This window comes from Phyllostomus discolor, chromosome 3, assembly GCF_004126475.2.
Source record: "Phyllostomus discolor isolate MPI-MPIP mPhyDis1 chromosome 3, mPhyDis1.pri.v3, whole genome shotgun sequence".
Taxonomy (NCBI): Eukaryota; Metazoa; Chordata; class Mammalia; order Chiroptera; family Phyllostomidae; genus Phyllostomus; species Phyllostomus discolor.
In genome coordinates, this window is record NC_040905.2 from 171,326,410 (window position 1) to 171,350,570 (window position 24,161).

General features: G+C 40.4%; 1 protein-coding gene across 2 annotated transcripts in view; it reads right to left on the minus strand.

Annotated features, from left to right (window-relative positions):
* The window catches only part of TRPM6 (transient receptor potential cation channel subfamily M member 6), a 168,946-nt gene that overhangs the window by 24,409 nt on the left and 120,376 nt on the right, over positions 1-24,161 (minus strand). For both annotated transcript variants that reach the window (XM_036021747.1, XM_036021748.1), the window contains 7 exons: positions 23,236-23,429; positions 20,185-20,317; positions 11,732-12,867; positions 11,443-11,555; positions 6,229-6,352; positions 2,684-2,775; positions 1,129-1,187 (listed from right to left, as the gene is read on the minus strand). In XM_036021747.1, the coding sequence (XP_035877640.1) occupies positions 1,129-1,187; positions 2,684-2,775; positions 6,229-6,352; positions 11,443-11,555; positions 11,732-12,867; positions 20,185-20,317; positions 23,236-23,429 (1,851 nt within the window). The remainder of the gene's footprint in view (positions 1-1,128; positions 1,188-2,683; positions 2,776-6,228; positions 6,353-11,442; positions 11,556-11,731; positions 12,868-20,184; positions 20,318-23,235; positions 23,430-24,161) is intronic.

The following is a 24,161-nucleotide window of genomic DNA, read 5'->3' on the forward strand; positions in this document are numbered from 1 at the left end:
GTTTCATTAGCGCACATGGCCCCTAAATGTTCACAGGCTGAAATTAGCTCTCTTTAAATTGTTACTTGCCCTGCTCAAGTGCACAAGTGGCCACTGGCAAGTCTGAGTAAATGCATTCAAAGAATATCTCCAGTATTTAAGGTCCTTGGGGAAGAAAGTACAATTACAATTATTGTTTAATTTCATGCTGCAATAACCCACTGCTCTGTGTGAGCACAAACTACAGAAACTTGGGGAGAAGAAAGTCATGTGTGCTTTAAGTCCAGAGGCAGCTTGCACAGAGAAACCATCACAGGAGCTCCCAAAAAAAGGTCATCTCTAATGGAGGGGGCTGCAAGCAGAAAGTCACCTTCCACCTGCTCCTGTTGCTGGCCCTTTGTGGAGTAGATGGTTTTCAATTCTGCTCCTAGGGATAGTGATCTGATGACATAACTGGAAAAGTCCAGAAACCACTACAAACAAAATAAAATGATCTTTGCTTGTTTTGTTTTAAAATGTTATTTCTCTAAATAAATAAACTTGCAGGCTACTCAAGTCCACAGCCATGTGAGTTCCCTATCTCCCCTCTCCCTCCCCACACCCCCATCTTTCTTTCTCTCTCTGTCTCCACACTTCTCAAGGAGTTACTGCATTACTGCATTGACAAACACTTAGGATATTACTGAGAAACAAAAAATAAAAAGGATCAACCTCAAAAACCAAAAGGAAAAAATTAAATAGTAATTATTCTTAAAACTAAAGAAAAAAATCAGGTATTTAGTCTCAGTCTTTTTCTTTAGGCAAGACAGCTTCATTTCTACTCTTTAATGCATATTTCACAATCTTATCAAAAAGGGTGATATTCATTATTCTGTGTGTGCTTTGACATAAAATGACAAATGGTTTATTTGCCATAGTAGTGCTTGCATCACTATATTCTTGAAAGGCCCTGAGATGAGATCTTACAGCCAGTAACAGGAAAACTTGGAGAATAAATGATTTTCATTTTTTCCTAACAAAAAAAATATTATCACTGGACAAACACTATTTTTTCTCCTTTTCTGATCAAATTAAACCAATGTTCCCAGTCAGGTTAAATAAACAAAGAGAAGCCAAAGATGCTGAAGACAGACATTTAGAAATACTCACTGGGCACTCCTATTAGGGTCGGTGCTCCAGGAATTCCACCAAGAGTTTCTACTCCGATTCTGAGCAGAAGAGAAAGGTCATGACATGTTCACCCAATGCTCCCCCACCCCAAGCTCCCTGTCACATGCTTGCAAAACACACTCCTTGGAAAGGACAGCCCTTTTGCTCCCCTTCCTGTGGCTCACTATCAGTCTTGTACTACACATACAAAACCTCGGCTAGAAAGATGCATAATGTTAGCACAAAATCTGGGTAACTCAATCTGTTGTTGACAGACTTTAGCAGAATAAAATTACTTCTATGGTGTCAGCAAAGAGAAAATGTAATAGATGAAGGTTTTTACAGAACTGAGAGTGAGCATACAAAGTCAGTTAACGACATGAGAGGAGAGATGAAGGTCAGCGTTGACAAGAAACATCAGTCATTCCATCCTACGTCCTATCAGCAGTAGGCTCCTGTTTCAGCTGATTATTCAGAATAACCTTACCCTAGATTATCTGATTCTAGTTCTTGTTCAGATTCAACTACTATTTCTTAAAACTTAGTACACTACGGGCATTACTCTAGGCATTTTCACTGCTGTTATTTTTATTACCCACTAGCCATAATCTCATAAGAATGCATTAGCCCCACTGTAGAGAGAGACGGCTACTGAAGCCCCCGGGTTAATTGCCGTACATAGCTTTGCAACCTACGAAGTGGCAGAGCCCGGATCTGACAGGGCAGACAGGTCCTTGCCTCCAATTACCTTCAGGTAATCTTACATTTTACTATCAAAACCTTTCACAGGTTACATTCCTGTGAGAACATCTGAGGTCATTAGGATACATTCATTCAGGTAATGTGAATATGGTTCCCATGTGCATAGAGATAATGTTCAAACAAACCAAAATTAGATTTCTTGAGTAAGTCTAGCTAGATCACACTTCAACCTGGGAAGTAAAGCTGGCATATTTTTGCAGATGGTAAGAAAGAGAGACTGCAGAATAGGAGAGCCTCCGTGCTGGAGAAACACTGAGGGTCCTTTGCCCTGCAAGGCCCGCATCCCCTCCAACACATCTGCAGAGGTCTGCTCAGCCTGTGTGACTCCCCACGCTACATGAGGAACTTAGTGCTTTCACAGATAAACCATTTCATCCCTGGAGAGCTCCACTTGCTAAAAATTCCTTCTCAGATTGGGTTGAAATCTGTCTCCCAGTTGCTTCTACATGTTGATTCTAGCTGTACCGCTTAAAGGCGTATTGAAAATACCTTATTTTACTTCCAAGCGGCAGCTTTCATATATTTGAAAACAGTTTCAAAAATTCCTGAGTTCTTTCTCTTTCATGCTAAAAATGTGCAGGATAAATTATTGGGTAATTAGACAAACTACATAAAGAAGAACCAGGAAAGCATCCAGTGTGGAGATGGGAGAAAAATACTGAGCAAATATTAAAGCAAAGATTCAGATGGAACACATAGAAGCCAGTTAAGAGAAATAAAGCTAAAACAGTCACAGAGTTATGCAATGTACATGAATGCTTACTTTACAAAGTATCAAATAAAAGGTTTTTACCTCATGAGACTGCTTTAGATAGTCACCAACTTGTACAGCATGTCGTTCAACTTCCTTAGTCTTCATTTTCTGATACATACTAGGTTCCAGGCCTTAAGGAAAAAAAAAATTAGAGAATGCATGAAAATGTGTTGCATTCAAACCCAGTTCCCAAATAGAAAGATCTGAACGCAATGTATCCATCTAAGTTTGAAAATAGTTTTTTTTCTCTTTTGAGCAAGTGTCACCTGGATTCCTTTTTCCTTATTTTTCTCAAGTAGTTGAAAGCTATATATCCTATTTCTATTCTTCAATAGTTACCTTGACATTTGTGACATTTATACTTCTCTATCAAAGTCAAGAATTAAATTATCTGTATCTGTCCTCCTATAAACTCTACTCTCTGTATGTCTTTTACATTCACCTTCCCCTGTACCCTTCTGCCCATGCTTTTATTTAAAATATGTGAAACTTTAGTTCCAAATTGTTGGGAATCCTCCCTTAACAACTCTATCAAGCATCCTAGTGGACTACATAAAAATAAATAAATAAACTTTAAAAGACAAAAGAACAGAAACAAACGACAGAAAGAAATGCCAGCAAATGGATTTAAGTTTTAGACTTTTCTTTAAAAGGATGATGAAAATATTATTGTTATTTTTTTTTAGACTTGGTACCTACGGAGTCACTGGCATGTAATGGTTGGATTATTTCTGAGAATAAGACTTATTAAGAGTCCCTGACTGAACACAGGAGATAACAGTTGCTTCCCTAGTGATTTTGTGCTGGGGAAAAAAGTATACAAGAAATATGAAAACCCTATTAGAAAATCACAAAATTTCATATGTTATGTGCTCTAATATTATAAAATTATGATAGCATGGTTGCAATAATAGCAGAGGATTATAATTAAAATTAAATACCTATAAAAAAGCTAAAAATACACTTTTCCTCTTCATTGTTAACTTCCTCAGAACTTTGATTTAAAGAGGGCTACCTGACGGCATCGCTCCACCCTCAAACTTTTTTTTGTTTTTAAACTATTTTTCAATTAACTCAACTTGGACAGGATTAAAAAAAAATAGGATTCTCAACTGACGATATGCTTGGAGGAAGACACTGGGCCTCCTCGCCTCCTCCAATCAGCCAGGCACCTGGCCTGTCTCCCAAGGCCCTCTCTCTCCGCTGACTGCCGGACTCCATGAGACTCCTTCCCAGGCCCCTCCTACCACCCTGTCCTCCTCGGTTTGAAATTCATGGGATGGAACTTAAACGATTGGAGGGGAAGGAGAGTGGTGAGATGGGTGAAGGTGGTCAAGTAGCACAAGTGTCCAGGTAAGAAAGTCCTGGAGGCGAAACCGACAGTGGTGACTACAGTTAGCAGTGCTGTACTGTACACTGGAAAGCTGCTAAGAGACTGAATCTTAAAAGTTCTCCTCACAAGAAAAACAAAGTTGTTTCTGTGGGATGATGAATGTTAACTAAACTTGCTGTGGTAGTTATTTTACAATATATATCTTAAATCATTATGTTGTACACCTAAAAGTAATATAATGTTGCATGTCAATTATATCTCAATTTTAAAAGAACTTAATTTAAGGAAGAATGATATATAATTACTTAACCATCAGAGAATTTATTAAAATATATATAATATCTATATAATATAAATATACATTAATAAAATGAATACATTTATAATTGGTCCTAGAATTGTATCTTTAGGTATGGGATTTGATTTATTCAAAATGATGGGCTCAGCAGAGCCTGGGTCCGCTCCCCACACCGCCGCCGCCTTCCCACCCGGCGGCAGAGCTGGCGCCCCGGCAGCCCCGGAACACCTCAGAACGGACGAAGGACTCCATGTTGGGGAACTTGGTGGTGGCGTGACGGGGACCTAGGGACTTATGGTGGGGCCACTGCTGGAGCAAGAGCCTCGACCTCGGCCTGAGGAAACCCCTTTTCAAGGAGAAATGAAGAAGAGAACTGTATATACCTTAAATGTGGGAGATCAGGAGTATGAAGATATGGAAGGTGAAGAAAACAAATACTGCTACCACTGTTCTGTTGTACAGTGAAGCTGACAGATGTCCTATATGTCTTAATTGCCTGTTAGAGAAGGAAGTTGGTTTTCCAGAAAGCTGTAATCATGTCTTCTGTATGACCTGTATTCTTAAATGGGCAGAAGCATGAAGAAATTCTGCTTTGTAAGGAACAAGTAAAGTTAAGAGAGAGGGGAAGGGAGGCAGAGAGAAACATCAACCAGTTGCCTCTCACACATGCTCCAATTGGGGACTGAAGCTACAACCCAGACATGTATCCTGACCAGGAATCAAACCTTCGACCTTTCGGTTTATGGGATGACACTCCAGCCAACTGAGCCACATTGGCTAGGGCTATGCTATACTTTTTATTGTTATTTTATAATGTACTCTTTTACCTATTAAAAAAAGTTTGCTATAAAACAGTATGCTGTATTAAACTGGCAGCAGCCTCGTACATCTTGTGAAAAAAAAAATGATGGGCTCTGGTAAACTATGTGATTTAAGGCAAGATGATTAAGGTCTCAAGCTATATCTGTAAATTGAGGTTGTTCTGAATAATTTAATTTTGAATCTCTCTTTCCACTGAACAGCCCACTTGACTATCAAGTACTTTTTAAAACATAAATCAGGGTTTCTCCAGCTTGACATTGACATTTCTGGCTGGATGACCCCTCATTGGAGTGGGGCTGCCCAAGCACTGCAGGATGCCCAGCAGCATGCCTGGCCACTGCCCCTTGGACGAAGCCCACTGACCATAAGAGCAAGCCTACAGAAGCTTTAAAGAACCATATCAGCACGGTTTTCATACACTGTCCATTTGTACCTTAAGTTTGTTGTTTCAAATAATTTTAAATCTTCCTGCGTGCTAAATCACATAGTCTCTTCTATTTACAAATTAGTAAATTCTCTTGTTATCCAAGGCAAGAGGCTCAAAGTTGTGATTACCGCTCTCAATTCTTTTCATAGTCTGCCCTCATTTTACCAGTCGAGGCTTATTTCACGTCCTATGCCTAGATTGTAGTCCTCATTCCTAGCTAGTTGGCCCATCTTCTATGCTTGACGCACGCCATTATTATTAAGCTTAAGGGATATTTACTTGCCCATGGAATAAACATTATTTGTGAGCAGTAGTACATAACCAGCTACAACTCAATCCACTGAGCTCTTTGCAAGTGTCCATATTAAATGTCACATGAACCTAAGACTGTACAATGAGACACCCCCATAAATCAGACTTAATGAACACTGAGCCAGGTTCAACAGCTCTGGATTAAAAAGGCTATCTAAATCTTAATTTTTCTTTTCTGGATTCTGACAACTATTTCATTGAATACCTGAAAGGGACAAATTTTGTCCCTTTCAAAAAAACTTTAAAAAAGAAAAAGGCTATTTTCCTAAAGGGTGTTGCCACCCTCTCATTCCCTCTTCTTCCCCTGAGACAACTTCAGGGACCCCTGTGGTCTGAAGACCAGAGCTTAAGGAGATTCTACCAGAGGCCTTGGGATCCAAGTGTGCACATACTTAAGTGACTAAATTTGGACACTGTCAGCCAGCTCTTGTCGCTCCTCTCTTCTTTAGAGACGGTATTTTCTCCTGGCTCTGAATTCGACTGGTCACTTTGAAAGCAGGCATCGATTGTTATGACCTGGAGAGAAAGACACTCAGATGAAAACAGTGACAGTAATCAGAAAACTCTGTCACATTAACAGAGGGACTGTGGCGAAGAGCACTGGTGGTTAACACTGGCTGCACATTAGAATAAAAAGGGAGCCCTGTATTCCCAGGACTCATGCTAATGGCTCACAAGCATGAGCATGACTTTTGTAATCACTGTCATGATTGAGAACCAGGGTGGGAAGCAGGGTTTCTCAAAAACAATACTGAACGTAAACACATCTCAGATAAGGTGTGCGTCAGAACCACCCAGGGCGGCGTTACACCACAGATCTCATTCCTGGTCCTGCCCACCACAGTCCGTGAGGCCACAGGTCTGGGGGGAGGGAAAACGTGAATCTTAAGTAAGTTACCATGCTAATAGGAGACCACAACTTGAGAACGAGTAATATAGAGGGAAAAAAAACACAAGGCTTGGTCCAAAAGAACTTGTGTTGAAATTCTCACTCTGACACTTAGAAGCTACATGAACTTGGGCAAATTACTTAGTGTCTATGAGCCCCATTCTCTTTATCATTAAAATAATAGACAGCCAACAATAATGGTGGCCTATGTACTTCCCAGGGACAGAGAAGAAATGGGGTAAATTGATGAACCACAAAGCAATAAGTACCATATTTTTCAGACCAAAAGACACATCTAGGTTTTAGAGGAGGAAAATAGGAAAAAATTGAAGCAAAAAAAATGCTGTAAAATATTTAATAACATAAATAACACAGTATTTCACCAATGTAAAGGTAAACAGAGCTCAACAGCAGCATTAACAACCATTATTCCTCCCAAATTTGGGGGGGGAGGTGGGCGGGGGTGCGTCTTGTAGTCCGAAAAGTATGGTAAATGCAAGTTAGTACTACTTGAACTCAGTTACATTTCCTAGTTGAAATCTGGCCATTTTTGACTATTTCAAAAAAAGAATAAATCTACTTTAATTTATATTTTATGGAATTCCAGCAACTCATGGCATTTTCTCTGAAAGAGCCTTTTTTATCAAGCTAAATCTCTTCCCCAAAAGGTGATTTCACATCATTTTTTTCAATATCTCTTTGCTTCAAGCACTCATTCTAACCAGAGCTTACAGGTTTGGTCTCATCTGGGGCGCATGCATATGGGAGGCAACCAATCGATGTTTCTCTTTCACATTGATGTTTTCCTCTCTCTTTTTCCCTCCCTGCCTTTCTTAATAAATAAATATGCAATGAGATCACGGAGGGGGGGAGTGATCATCAACATAAACAATAGCATCAATAATATTATGATAACTATGTATGGTGCCGGGGGGGGGGGGGGGTGGTACTGAAAATATTGGAAGGAACACTTTGTAAACTAGATGATTGTCTAACCACTATGCTACACCTAAAACTAATAAAAACAATATTGAATGTAAACTGTAATTGAAAAGTTGTAAATAAAAAAATAGAAGTAATAATATTAAAAAATGCATCAAGATTATTATATGAAAAAATATATGTAGCCTTGGCTGGTATAGCTCAGTGGGTTGAGCATGGGCTGCAAACCAAAGGATCACCAGTTCAATTCCCAGTCAAGGCACGTGCCTTGGTTGCAGACAAGGTCCCCAGTGCGGGCCATGTGACAGTCAACCACACAGTAATGTTTTTCTCCCTCTCTTTCTCCCTCCCTTCCCCTTCTCTAAAAATAAATAAATAAAAAATCTTTAAGAAAAAATTATGTAGAATAGAAAAATGAAGCAGGGCATTAAGATCATGAAAGGTAAAGTCCTAGAATAGCTAACTCAGATCTACAGCTTCTTAACAATAAATAAAAGGATTTATCAAATGAAAATAAAAACATAATACATCAGGATTTGTAGAATATCGCTAAATCAATGACTACAGGGAATTTTATAGCACTAAATGCCTGTACTGGAAAAGAAGAAAGTCTCAAATCAATAACCAAAGTTTCTACCTGAACAAACTACAAAAAAATGAAGAAAAATTAAGCCCAAAGTAAACAAACAGAGGAAACAATAAAGATAAGAGCAGAAATCAGTGACATAGAATCCAGAGAAAAATCAAAGAAACCAAGAGATGATTCTTTGAAAAGATTGATAAAACAGAGAAACTGTAGCCAAACTGATCATGAGACCAAAAAAAAAACACAAACTTGAAAATATTAGGAATGAGCAAAGTGATGTCACTACAGATCCCACAGACAGTAAAAGGATAAGATGAGTACTATAAACACTTTACACCAATAAATTCAACAACTTAGGTAAAGTGGACAGATTCCTTGAAGGATACAAACAAAGCCCACTCAGAAAGAATCAGATAACCTGAACCTCCTTACAGAAATTGAATTTGTAGGTTAAAACTTTCCTGCAAAGATGATTTCATTGATTAATTCTACTACATAATTAAGGTTGAAATCATATCAATTCTATACAAACTCACTCAGAAAACTGAAGAAGGGGGAACACTTCCCAACTCAGTCAATAAACCTAGGACCCTCCTGTTACCAAAACTGGACAAACACATTACAAGAAAAGAGATCTAAAGACCAATACTCCTCCAGAATACAGATGCAAAAAGTCTTATCAAGATTTCAGCAAAATCAATAGTATATAAAAAAGTTAACACCTCATGGCCAGGTGGGGTTCACACCAGAAAGACTGATTTAATATTCTAAACTTTAATTCTACCATTATGAAATTGACTAACATAATTCATTATATTAATATAATAAAAGGGAAAATCATCCGATCATAGAAGTAGGTGCAGAAAACTCATTTGACAAAAGCCAACTTCCATTCATGATAAAAAATTCTTAAAATCAAGAAATAGAAAGGAAGTTCTTCAACCTGATCCAGGACATCTACATAAAAACCCATAGCTGAATTCATACCTCCTGCTAAAAGACTAGTAAAAGCTTTTCTCCTAAGAGCAGAAACAAGGAAAGAATATCTGCCTTTACCACTTCTACTCAGTATTGTATTAGAGGTTCTGGTCAGTGTAACCAGGCAAGAAAAAAAAATAAAACACATCCAGATTTGAAAGGAAAAAGTAAAGCTATCTTCATTTGTAGAAAACAATACTGATTTCAATACATGATTTCAACACTTATTATAAAATAATGTTATGATATTTGAGTGAGTGTGACATTGGAATAAATAGACAAAAAAAAAAAAAATAGAATAGAATAGAGCCCAGAAATAGATTCACATATATTGTGGATCTACATGGTCAATTAATTTTTGTTCAATTAATTTCTAAAAATATGCAGCAATTTCCTATTATAACTGTGGACTCTGAGAAAGAAGGTGCCTACTATAAATCATTTCTGGTTGGCTAACTGGGCTCAAATTTTAAAAACAACCTCTCCACCACTTTTCCACAGGGGCCTCTTGTGGAAACCATACTTCAGGAAGAAGCCTGCATTACACAACCTACCTCCTGCACTGAACTATCTTCCTGCACTGTGTTCCTAGCATCTGCACCAGCCTTTATAAGAGTTCCTGGAATTGTATTTCAACCAATAGGACTGAAGTTTTCCCCATCCTATTAGATCTGCACAGCTATAGCCCCCATCAGCATCTTTGTCAACTAATCAGACCAGCTTTATTCTGACCAGTCAAAATAGTGCTTTTTGGACCTTCAAACCAGGAGAATTTAGAATCCTCATTTGTGTGAGGACAGACCAATCAGGGACCAGGGTCAGGGACTTTTGTCTAAGTCAGCTCCCCTCTGGCTCCGAGAACACACTTCCCCATTTCACTGAAGACTGAAGACTGCACTTCCTCTGCTGAAGCTGAAATACCCAGGATGTCCTGCCAGAGCAAAGCAGAGCAGACAGCACAGGAGCAGAGTGGACCGAACCAGACCAGGGCAGGGGCAGCAGAGCAGAGCTGTCTCACCAGAAAGGGGCCTCACCCCAGAGCCCCCCCCTATAGTTATGCTGTTTCATAGCCATGCTGCTTCATAACTGAGCTGTTCACACTGAACAATGTTTTCTTCTTCACCACACCTCAATTTGGAAATTCCTGTTGGCCTCAAGTTGGTGCCAACAACCATAGATTGGCATAACTCAATAGGAAAAAGATCAATCAACTTTTTACAAAAAAAAAATGTAGAAAAATTTATTATCTGTATTTAAGGAAGGAAAGAACCTCAAATGTTACCTATCACCATGCACAAAAATTCATTCACAATGGAGGCTAGATCTAAATCTAAGAGCAAATCTATAAAACTCCAAGAAGAAAATAAAAGAGAAACTTAAGGATCTTGAGTTTGGAAAAATTTCTTAAATATCATATAAAAAGCATATCGATAAAAGAAAAATCAAATATTGGACTTCATCGAAATAATAATGTATATGCTTCAAAAGACATTCACGAAAGAAAAGGCAAGCCACCAACTGAGAGAAAATATTTTCAAAACATACATCCAACAATGGGCTTAAATATAAAATATAGTAAAAAAAATCTTTCAACTTAATAACAGCCTAATTTTTTTAATGGACAAAAGATTTGAACAAGCATGTCACCAAAAAATACATGGGTGGCAAATAAGCACATGAAAAGGTACCTAGCAGCACTAGTTACTATGGATGCAGATCAGGCCACTACTAGGTACCACTGCACACCTGCAGACCCAGCTAAAGCTGAAAGGCCTGAGTTCTCTGAGGACTGGATAGGATGTGGATCGTTGGGCTGCCCATGAACTGCTAGTCAGACTGGTGGGAATGGGAAACGATACAACCACTTCAGAAAGCAGTTTGGAAGTTTCTTCCAAAATGAAACAACTGCTTACAACACGACTCTGACATTCCACTGCTAAATATGTACCAGAGGGAAACTGAAACTTATATCCCCATGAAGGTTTGTGCACAAACATTCACAACAGCTTTGTCTGGAATAGCCAAGAACTGAAAAGAAGACAAATGTCCTTCAACATGTGAACTGAGAAATGAACTGTGGCATATCCAGTCCAATGACTTAAATTTCTATCTTCACGACGTTAATTGTGGACGTGACACCTTAGCATGAAGAGAAAAAACAAGCTAAGATTGGCTACTCCCTCAACTGCCAAAAACATGAAAGATACATACTGGCACCTGCAGTCCTGGTGTTTTCTTCTTTCTCTTTGACGATCTCCTGTCCTTGGTTAGCATTTTTGCTTTGGTCCAGGCTGACTGTCCTACCTCTGAAGATCTTGAAAAGTCTGTAAGGGAAACGGGTTACATGAGAAAGTTGAAGATGGCAGGGGGAACTATTTTGTTTTATTGAAAGGATGAGAGAATGGGGAGAATGAGAATACAATTAAAAGTCACAGACTTTTCAAAAATCATAGCAATGCAAAGAATTTAATGCCATTTTTTAAAAGTGTTTACTTCTTACTTTTAATCTTACAGATCTTCAATTTCTCCTCCTTCTGGAATTTCAAACTCTGACTCCTAATGAAGGGCCTGTCTCTGCGGAGAGGACTGATCCAAAACGGTGTGCCTGCCTGGAGCCCTGGTCCCACCTCTGAGGCGTCACTACTCTGAGCCAGAGCTGTTGAGTTATCAGAGAGAGATCTGCCCCAGATCTGCCTCTGGCACTGTCCACTCTCCTTGGACCTACTATTACAAGTGGAGGCCAAGCAGGTTTGCCATTTTTTCTTGACGCTAAACACACCAGTTTCATCACCTTCTGAAAATGCCCAGTTCACATATCCACCTCCAGTGTGCATGCTCTCAGCTTGGCAAGGTAGGGAGGACACTTTTATGGGTACAGGTGTGCAAAGCAAAGTGTTTAGAACTTGCTCTCCCCTCTCTTGTCTGGCTGGTATTTGAACAATCGGCTCATGCTGCTCCTTGTGTTCAGCCACTGAGCCCCGGGCTGAGATGCCTGGGGTCTGCCAAGTCAGATGAGCAGGGACTCCATTCTGCGTGACCGGTTCAGTTGTCTGCACACCTGTACCTGCTTCCACAGACAGTCTAGGAAGAGGCAAGTCCATTTCTGCAGGAAAAGGAACTTGCTTTAGGTAGGAAGGGACCAGAAGAAACTGGCCATACTTTGGGTGTGCTTGCCTGCCAAGGCAAGTAGCAACTATACTATTTTCTGTTTCTTGCTCTTCCTGGTCATTTCTTACATTTGCAGTCTCTCTCTGACTGTCTGTCATCTCAACAAGGGGCCCCCTCTGCACTCTTGGGGGATGCCAGCCTCTGGCCAGGCTCCGCAGCAAAGAAGGAGGCACGCTATAATACTGGAATTTCTTCTCCCCAGACACCGCCAGGCTGCTGAGAACCTCTGCACAGATGACATTGCTCCAGCTGTGGGAAAGTTTTCTGCATGTAGAAAGCTTTCTGTTGGCCCGCAGAGCCTCATCCTCTTGTATGGTGTCAACAGCAGAAAGCACATTTAGGGCATCCACTGTCAGGGCAGAGAGGTCTTGCAGGTGTCCCACCTGGCTGTCCAAAGACAGTAAGCAGTCCTTTATAAAAGACACCTTTTCATTCACTTCTTTCAGTTGGAAGTACATCTCCGAAACCCTAATAGTGAAGGGGGGAAGAAAACCAATAAACACATTAAGCCAATGGGAATTTGCCTTATTATTCTCCTGTCCTTTTTCCATTCTTACGCACTCCTCAACCTAAGTTGGTTCCCTGAGTTAGGTGTGTCTTCTGCCATCTTCTGTCTCCAATATATACCTTTATTCCAGGTGATCTCACCCATTGCTACAATTTCCACTATCACCCCAATGCAGAAAAACCACAAATCTACATTAGCCATTATTTCTAATATTTCAGAGCCATAGTTCCAGCTTCCCGTTAGTTACCCCTCGAATCATGTCACCAATCAGCCCATTTGTATTAACCTAGATATTCATTACTTTGTATAACAAACACTTGGACATCTCCTATTGGCAACTGGAAATATCCAACTATTATTTTGGTAAGGAAAGGAGATCCTAAGGAAGAAACCAGAATGATAGGAACAGCATCAATAAACAAATAATCAATTTTTTAAAATATTTTTAGATCTTTAAAAAAATTATAAATCTACAGGTCAAACAGGCTTTCCAAGTTTCAAACAAAACATAGTTTAAGAGATCTACATTCAGAAAAATCCTTAGGCAAATTTTTAAAAATTACTTGGAATAATTTAATCCAACATTATGATGCCCAGCCACTGATTTACGTCAAAAAAAAATCTTTGCTATACAAGTATAGAACTAAATTGCAAGTAGAGTCAAATTAAACGTAGCAATTGATTTCATTTAGAAAGAGATAAAGAAAGAGAATATTGGTTAATATTTATCTGTATATATCTCTGTAAATATCTCAGTGTGGGGATGGGTTTTGTTTTGTGTTTGCCGAAAGAGATATGCTCAAGTCCTCACCCCCCAGTGCTCCCAGAATGTGACCTTATTTGGAAAAATGGGGTCTGTACAGAGGTACTGAAGTTAAAATGAGGTCGTTAGGGTGGGTCCTAAGTCAATATGACTGGTGTCCTTATAAAAAGGGAAATTTGGATACAGAAGAAAGAATGACCTAAAGAGACACAGGGAGAAGACCACCCCACACCTGGCATGATGCATCCACAAAACCAAGACAGCAAGGATTTGTAATGAACACTGAGGAGCTGGAAGAGGGAAGCTCCCCTAACGCCATCAGAAAAAGTGCAGCCCTGCCAGCACCTTGGTTTTGGACTTCTAAACTCCAGGACTGTGAGAGGGTAAATTTCTGTTCTTATAAGACCCCCAGTTTTTGGTGCTCTGGATGGCAACCTTAGGAAACTAATACAGTTGTCTAAGCCTAATAATGAATAGAATAAATTACAAAATATATCAGATTTGGTTACATAAAAACAAACTCATATGCATAAAAATATAATACAAAATTTTAGAATAGAAAAATTAGCTGGAACTTATTCTAACAAATATGATAAGGTAATTGTATCCCTTAATAAAGCAAAAGCTTTTACAAATTGTTGTGGGAAAAAAACTACAGAGACTGCAAAGGACATGAACAGACAACTCACAAAAGATAAAATGCAAAAGATAAGGAAACGGTAAAATATTCAACCGCATGGGGTAAGCAGACAAGGATGCAACATCAGAGCATTCAATTAGGCAACACACACACAAAGAATCTCACTACTTTAAAGTACACATATACTCTTTACATTATGAGATAAAATATTATGAAGCTATTAAAATCATATTTATATTGTTGATAATAATTTCCTCTGGTTATTTCTGAGGGTAATGGTAAGGATGTAGATATCTATTATGTTCTGAATGATATATTTTTAAATATGGCATAAAAATCTTTGTAAGTAGAAAAACAAAAGTTAAAAGTATGTTTACAAAGAGTGCTTAATTAGTTGAAGAAGTGTTTTGATGTATAATGTGGAAAGAGGGACAAAATACAAGCCCGTATAATTTTGACTAAAAATATATAAAAGACTAAATGGAAAAAAGACCAAAATTTTCACAGTGGACTCTGGCTTATGACATGGTTTTCTTTTTTTTTTCCCTTGTTTTATTCTTTTATTTGGAGGAGGGACTAAACTTTGCAATTTCTCAATAAGAAAAATCTTTGAGAAATAGGAATAAAGTAAAGAACAGCAAGAGAGGGAATCTAACCAACAGTCTCATGGCTGATACGACAGATGTGGAAATTAAAAATGATGTCCCGTCTTATTCGGGAACTGGGAGAAGTGGGGATCACACCATGAAGAGCTGCAGCAAGCACGTCTCCAAAGAGTGTTAGACATCCCCTCTCTTGAGAGCCCCTCAAGTCACCTGGTTGAGAAATCTGCCACTTCTTCTTTCTGGGAGCTTTTCACATATCAAATAATACAGAGGGTGGTATTTTCCATTTTATTGCTGTCTAGATGGGTAGAACTTTCTCTTTCTTATGCCTGCTATAGAATTCAACTTCTGTAACTCAATAGAAGCTTAATAAATGCTTCCTGACCTTCTGGAACCTGCAAAACTAGAATTAACAAGGCTAATGAGAAAAAGAGCACAAAATATATGTATATTCCCTTCCAAATATGCTTAATTAGAGCCTCTCCATCCAGTGCACTGTTTCATCTAATTCAAAAACAGTACAGTCTGAACAGCAGTAATGGAGACTCATTAAGTTCCATTAGCAGCAGTCACATCGCACGGACACAATAGAAGCCAGCAACTATTCACAGCAACAGGTAGCGTGCTACAATGGAGGCCCGCTAGACAAGTAACCTGGTCATCCGCAAATCGGGTCCTCTTGCTTTTATAGGCACTTATTTTCTAAAGCATTATGCTCTGTGAAACATACTTTAATTATATTCCTCAATCGCAAACTACATTAATCCATCCTTTCAGCCATTCTGACACGTAAAACACATTCTTATCATTTTAGTTCCCCCTTGTGCAAGGTTTGAGGGTGGAGGCAAGACCAGGATAGTTATTGTTTTATAGTGGGCCTTCGGACAAGGTATTTTCAAAGGAGATTATAATAAGTATAATTATCATCATCATGACAATTATAGTATTCACTGAGCGGTCACTACATGCCAGGCATTTTACAAAGGCTCTACATTATTATTTTACTTACCCTTTTGCCAACTCTACAAGGGGGGCATTACCATTATCCCTTTTATGAAAAGAGGAGAGGTCCCATGGCCAGTCGCGCGATGGTTGACAGACTGAGGCTCAGACCCAGCAGTCTGCCTCCACACTCAGTGACTTTAACCACTATGCTCCAGCAGCTCCCAGCAGCTCGTCTGGGGCCTGGGCACAGGTCTTTTGCTTTGTTTTGTTTTGTTTTGTTTTGTTTTGTTTTGTTCTGTGGGGGGAGGTGAGGGAGGAGAGGAGTCCTAGAGTACCATGAAGTGCTAAATGAATGACATCAACATTTCCCATGCAGGGAGGTATTTAACCACAAATGTTCCTTTATAAGGTTTCACAGCCCAACAACGACAGATCTGCTCAAACCCTAACTCTCTACTAAGTCACACTGCATGGTATGTTAAAGTGCTTGAGCTTTCTAAAAAATGTAGCATGTCCCAAATACAATGTACCCAAACGTGCTTAATATGGAGAAACACCTAACAAACATCTGACTTCACAGAACAGAGAGGGAGGCACTGACTTACACTGTGGGGTCCAAGAGCAGCCAGGGTTCCGAAACAGAGAAAGTCAGACATAAATCAGCCTTACCGTATTTGCCTTTTCCACTTTCACAGCCCACTTAACTCTACATAATGATACAGGCAGCATACAAATACCCTCCTAATCTCCTTTCCCCACCTCTTCAAATGACTATCCAGTTACCTGAGCAAAAAATATTCTTCCCTCCCTCCCACACCTCATTTCTGAGCTTCCAGAAATGACTTCAACAAAAATAACCATGCAAAATGAGGCTGGGAAAATAGCTCCATCAAGAGGGAACAATGATTGATTATGCTTTGAAGTTAAATCAGAGCTTCATAATTAAACTCTAGAGCCTTTGAAAGTATCTAGAATATTTTTCAGAAGCGACATATCCATCTACCTCCTAATCCCTCTCTATTCAATCCTAAGAAAAGAAATCTGACAGAAATATAATAGTATTTGATGATTAATAGTGTTAGGCTATTTTTTATTATTATTATTATTATATTATTATTGATTTGTTTGTTAATACATGTCTTATTCTTAAGTTTTCACTGTCTTCACTTGACTCACAATATGACCTTCTCCTAGTTTTCCTTACACCCCTCTGACCAGTTCAGTTCAGTCTTGTCCACACATTCCTCTCAGGGTCCGGTGGCACCTCTCAGGGTTCGAGTCCCTCAGCCCACCGAGTTTCCCTACTCAGCTAGCTTTCTGGGCATAATCACTTCCTCTGTCACAGTTTCACTTTCTTACACTAAGCAGATCTCTTACAGTAAGTCACCACTCCCAGATCCCCTCGTCCAGCTCGCACTTTGTCCCAGGGCTTCGGATTCATCCATCAAAAGACTCCCCGGCATCTCTGTTGAAATGCGCCACAGGAATCTCATGCTCCAAAAATCTAAGCCTCCTTGCTTCCATTCCCGCAATTGGTGTACATCCTTTATCTTGGTGGCACCACCTTTCACCTGATTACCCCAGCCAGAGACCTAACAGTCATCCTGGACCCCGGGCTCTTCCTCAGGTCCACATCCAATCCCTGACTCACCTCATGAACTGCCCTTCCTAAACAGGTCTTTACTCACCTCCTCTGCTATGGTCTGAATGTCCGACTGCGTCCCCCTGAATTTCACACGTTGGAATCCTCACCTCAAAGGCGATGGCATTGGGAGGGAGGGCCTTTGGGTGATTAGGGCATAAGGGTGGAATGCTCATGAATGGGAGGGATTACTGCTTTTATAAAGAGACCCACAGAGAAGCCCTTCCACCAGGTGAGGACGCAATGAGAAGTCTGCAGCCCAGCAGAGGGCCCTGCCCAACCAAGCTGGCCCCCTGATCTCAGACTGCCACCCTCCAGAACTGTGAGCAGTAACTTTCTGCTGCTTATAAGCCACCCATTCTGTGGTATTTCCTCATGGCCCCCCAAAGGGATTAAAACACCCTCTTTTCCATCCTGATACCACTAACTCAGCTAGTCCTCGGGACTCCCCCATCTGCTGCATCAGTCTCTCACGTGGCCTCCCTAGCTCCAGTGCTGACCCCTCGCATCCACCTTGCGACTGAAGGAACCTACCTGGAAGGTAAATCTGTCCGTTCACTGACCTAAAATCCCTCCCTAGTTTATAGTGTAAGGTAAGGGCTCTCCCTGACCTTATTCATAATCTTAGGGAGTGGGGATTATCTTAATCCCATCTTAATCTATTATTTTTATCCCTCTTTGCATGTTTTAAAAATCACACTCAAAATTCTGGGTGCCTCTTTTTCCATACTAACAGATAACTTCCACTGCATCCTCACTGTCTAACCCGACTCTGCCACACGGCTCACCTGCACCCTGCCATGTGGTCCTCACAACTCTGAGAGGTAGGTCTGTTTTCACATCCATTCTACAGATAAGAACACAAAGGCCCAGGCTCAATTTGCCCAAGTACATGTAGCTTGGGCAAGAAGCAGGACTTCATCCCGGCTCCATAAACATGCCCTGTCTCGGTACGTTGGATACGAAACCAACAACCAAGGCCGCCCACAGAGCCATCGCGGCAACGGAGGCAGAACATGTGGAAGACAGAGAGGGAAAGGAAGCTCCCGGGGCTCTGGCCTAAAGATATTCTTTCAGTAAAACAGAATTTTGTGGATTCACATCTTACGTGGTGATCACACTTTTCTCAATATTCAATTTTGACCTGAAACTCAATCAGCTTCCTGGACACCTGTTTACATGAATACAGTATCAATAGAAAAAGCCCAGGAACATAACATGCCCACAGTCAACCACTCAGAAAGTTCTAAATGTGATTCAGCTTTAAATAAAGCTGTATGTGAGGATTCACTACCCATCTATCTGACACCAGAGAAATACATACATCATTGGTTAGCACACATTTTATTTTATAGTCAGAAGGAACACATGTCACTTCTGTCGATTTGCTTCCAGGTACAAGAGCAGTTTTGTGTTTTAAGAAAAATGCACATCAGCGCACGCCGGCCTCCTTGTTCTAACACAACGCCTTGTCCCCCCATCAGCAGTCCATCCCCAAAGCAGTGACTCGATTCCAGCTGCTGAATATGTTCCCTCTCCCCAACACATCTTCTCCTCGGGCCCCCCGCACAGCCTCCCTGCACTGTCGCCCCAGGTCACACGTGCCCACAGGCGCTCAGCTGACGCCTCTGCCCTGAGATCTGTGTCCCTAACCCTCGCTGCATCGCCTAGTGCACCGGCTACAGCCTCTCCTGGCCACCTGCTCCACAAGCCCCCTCCTGAGGACTGCACTTTAGCCAGCCACCTTGCCCTCCTCCTGTTCCTGCAGCTTCTCCCTTGCTGGTAGGTCATTTCCAAGACGATCCACATTTCTGTTGTTATGGCCACAAGAAACAAAACAAAACAAAACAAAACAACCTTACCATATCCTATATCCCTCCTCGCTTCCCCTCACAGCAAAACTTCTCACAAAAGCTGTCTGCCATTGCTGTCTCCACTTCTCTTCACCCTTCACCTATTTCAGCCATCAACTCTGCTGTACAACTAACTGCTGGTCAGGCGTCCTGAGACCTTCATGACTCCTGATGCAACCAGCACAGTCACTGGACCAGGGCTGGGCCTGCCTGCAGCTCCAGGCACCACTGCCGCCTCAAGTGTCTGCGTTTGCTATACCTGCATTTCCTGCTCCTTCGGCTGTTCCTTTGGTGCACCACGCCACCTGATATCTCTGCCTGGCCCACCCCCCTCAGGTGTCTCCCCTCCAAGCACCTTGGAGTGACGTGTCTGCACCAGGCTACCCAAAACTGTCCTTTCCAACCCCTAACTCTGGCAGACGCCTCACCACCATCCTTTTCCATTCCTTTACACTACTTTATTTTTCTTCATTGCTCTTTTATTGCCAGACAATAAATTACATATTTCTTTTATGTGTTTCCTTGTTTACTTTTTCTCCTCCACCCCCCTCACTCCTCCACATGTACATGCTAGATTATAAGTCTTATGAGGACAGGGACTCTTGTCTCTCATTCACCATTTACCTCCACTAACTAGAAGATGGCTGGGGACATAGTAGATGTTCAATAAACATGCATTAATTACATAATTATTATATGCTACTAAAGAACATCTTAGAGAACCCAAACCTCTTGGTTTGGAAAGTAGACCTCTGTACTTTTTTAGACATCCTAATAGAATCTGGGCGTGGGCAGTAATTCGGGGGAGGGAAATATGTGTATCTTCTACCTTTCCGATGTCACTCGGATTCGTTCCTCCAAACTACAATTCAGATCTTCCATCTTCTCATGGAAGTATTTTTCTACACACTGTTCTTCAAAATCATGAAGTTTTTTCAGATCCTCCTTACTCAGGTAGAGTTCTGTGGAAATAAGTATATTACATGAAAAGAACCATGATTCACTTTTAATAGGAAACTGATACAGTGTGAGTGGCTTTTCTCCCACTTGTGCTGAAATTTGATGAGCTGTGGCTTGTACAGTAAAACTGTGCTGGCTTGTCAGACCGAATTCCACGGAGAAGCAGTGTGTAGGAAGACCTGGAAACGCCAGTCTGGGTCTTTCCTGTTTGTGCTACTAACAGACACGGGAACTCGAAGACGACTCCTGCGGTAAGATGGCTCAACCTGGACAAGACTCTTCCTCTTCAACATTTTACTAGGTTAGAATGTGTTTACCCATCAACAACAGTTCACTATACAGCTGACCTTTGAATAACACGGGGGTTAAAGGAACCAACTCCTGCTCAGTCGAAGATCCATGTATAACTTTTGATTCCCCAGAAACAGATTGTCTTCTTCTCCCCAGCCAACTGTTTATCAATCAAAATGACAATAAATAAACTAGGTTAATTTCAAGGCTAGAAGTCAAAGTCTTTTAAAATTAACCTGCTAAGTGTAAGAAAGTTTTACCTTGTTACACTGAGTTTGTATATACTACACTCTATGGAGAAAAGATACACTATCACCATTCAATTGCCATTTGAGGCTATCCACCTTCCCTGACAAAATTATAATGAAACTCATTACAAGACACAGCATTTGATGATGCAATTCTATGCCAAACTTCAGCAGTCATTCGGTCTACTAGCTTGGCTCTCACTCTGACCTAACCAGAAAATACATCTTTCGAGCAAGTTTGCAATACTTGGAAAATATGAAAATGGCGTCACAAAAAATCGTAAAAAAGGGAGGAAGTTTCTCTTCCTTCAATAATTTCACTTAAAGTAGGGGGGAAAGAACCACTAGAGTTCTCCAGAATTTATTAAAAGTGAAAGTGTTCCATTATTTTTCCATAAAATAAGAGATAAAAATATCCATGGCTTAAAGGAAATGTTCAAGTGCATAATGTTTTCTGACTTTTTCAAATACCAACAAAAATCCAATATCTCCCCAACTCTAAATATCTGTCTGCATTGAATAATCTCCTATGAATGAGGAATTTTACAAGTGTCATGATTTGAACCTCCTGTGGATTCCTGAGAGCAAACAGCCCACAGAGCAATTCCACTGACAGGTGCCGCTTGTAGAGTGTGCAGCATTCTCAGGACTGTCCGCCAGGTGGCACTGCTGCCCCACATGCAAACATCTTGATCCTCAATACAGAAGAGTAAAAGCAGCCTCACAAAAATTCAAGAACTTTCCAGAGCTTGGAGTGAACAGAAAATTTACCAGAAGCCCAGACCCAGGGGAGATCAGGAAACATTCTTTGGTATGGTGTTAAAAAGTCTGACCAAATCCTAGTTAATTCTAGGATCTCTCAAATCGTTCACAATCTATTAGGTTCAATGGTTCTGCAACCAATGACTGCCTGGAGCTCTAATAAAAGCCTAAGAATTACAGTACAAGTATTAGCCTTTTTTAAAAAAATATTTAAAGATTTTATTTATTTATTTTTAGAGAAAGGGGAAGGGAAGGAAAGAGAGAGAGAAACATCAATGTGTTGTCGCCTCTCGCACGCCCCCTACTAGGAACCCGGCCCACAACCCAGACATGTGCCCTGACTGGGAACCAAACCAGCGACCCTTTGGTTCACAGGCCAGCACTCAATCCACTGAACCACACCAGCCAGGGTCAGTTATAAGCCTTTACATTAACTTCATTTGTGCTTTGGCTTTCTTATAAAGACTGACTCTCTTGTGGGGGAAGAAATGAAAAAGGAAAAGAAATCTCCTAAGTGACTCAGAAGGAGAAAAACACTTCACACACTAACTACCAGGAACAAAAGGATTATTACCCTGTCAACCTTGCAGTAGCCTCTGTCCCCCTAAGGGCTCCCTGAGATGTATAAATACTCCATACCCCGTATCCAAAACTCCTGGAACCAGATTGTGTTATAGAATTTAGATTTGTTTCTAGTCTTAGAAAAGTAAATACCATAAATGAAGCAGCCCCTGTAATAAAACACAAGACTACTTTGGCAGCAAAATTGATGAATGTTCACACTACCTAGGGCGAAGGAATAAGGGGTTCATGTTAATTAGTCTCATAAGCCACTTCTACCCAAATGAGCCTTCCCACGGCTTATGAAGAAAAAAAGATTCTCTATTTTCAAAGGTACTTTGGACTTAGAATTTGGGGAAAAGGATTGTGGATTTATGCTACCTAGTTCATCTAGCTCTAGAAATTGTCTAGAAGTGGGGCTGGTATCCACTGTGAGATTGCTTGAGAGGAGCCATAGGAGACCTGTAAAATCTCAATAAGGAAAGTTCTCTTCTGAAAATTAGTATCACAGTCATATCATGCAGTCATGATATGGGTAAGCGAAATAAACTAGGAAAATTTCAAAATATGTAGACTTAAGCTTTGCAGAGAGAGAGAGAGAGAGAGAGAGAGAGCCCGCTCTGCTGCACCCTGAGCTGCAGTTCTTGAAGACGGGAAACATCCGTTCAGAACCACCTCCGTGCTGCACCGATCACAGAACAAGAGAACAGTGACTGGCTATTAAGTTAAGCAAACAGTGTCACTTATCTATTTTCCTTAGACCGTGAATTTCCAGGACAACAGAGAAAACACAGGTATGCCAGGAGACATAAAGCCTTTACACACTCAAACCGGGATTCTGTTCCTACCTGTTCCTTTCTCCCAAAGTATCAATTAATCTCAGCGAAACATACCGTGACCACACAATGACAACGTATTAATATTTACTTAGACCCAGCTCCTCAGCTGAGACTCCCAGAGCCTTCCATCCTGTGGCCTGAATTTAATCGATAACACTTAGGTGTGCCTTCGCCTTGACTCTCCACTCTTTACTCTCTCCCTCCGACACAAAAACTTACTTAACCCAACGTCACCCTCTTCTTGGTCACGCGGCGCTCGATGGTGGCAGAGACGGCGAAGGAGGAGACCAGCGTGGCTCAGCAGGATGAAAGGAGGGGGCAGCCACGGCTTCTCGTGGTAGGTCATGATGTAGCGATAGCGGTCGTACTTCCACAGTTCATTTGAAATGGATTTCATATCTATGTAAACATTACTGTAATTTGTAACAAGAGAGGGACAATGTTTTAATATGGAGCCCTGAAATATAAGAGTTTTTTTTTATTTTTCCATATTCTATGATTGATCCACCTGACATTATCTGCAGTTAGCCAATACAAATATCCAAGGCATTTCTGATCCTTCTCCCACCAAACAAAACACATTAATCACTTTCTACAATAAAATATGTTCATCAGAATAATAAGCAAAAGGTAGAAATTACAATCAAAGAGAAGAAAACGCTAACATTTTAGATGCCATGAACAGAAACTGCCCATTGGAACTTAACACTACTCTTGGTTTACCACATCATCTCACATAAGCCCTTTTCAGTCCATAACTCATCTGTCAAGGTATGTAGCTTTCACGTTCCTCTATACCATTAACTTTATGAAGAGATTCTTCTAATGTCAAATATGAGAACTGCTAGGATAACCCTAGTTAAAACACCCAAACAGAACAATATTAATGAAGAAGAAGAGAAAGGGGGAAAGAATCAATTCATCCTAAAATAAATTACTAACTACATCTTCTATTTAAAAGCTACATATATTATTTAGATGAACTTTGCCATGAAAGTAGCTGCTAATTGATAGGCCACTTTGGACTTTTCCTTTAATTGAATCAATTATAATATTCAGCTAGTGCAATAAATATCCTGATATTACAAAACTTTTTTTAAAGATTGTATTTATTTACTTTTAGAGAGGGGGTAAGGGAGGGAGAA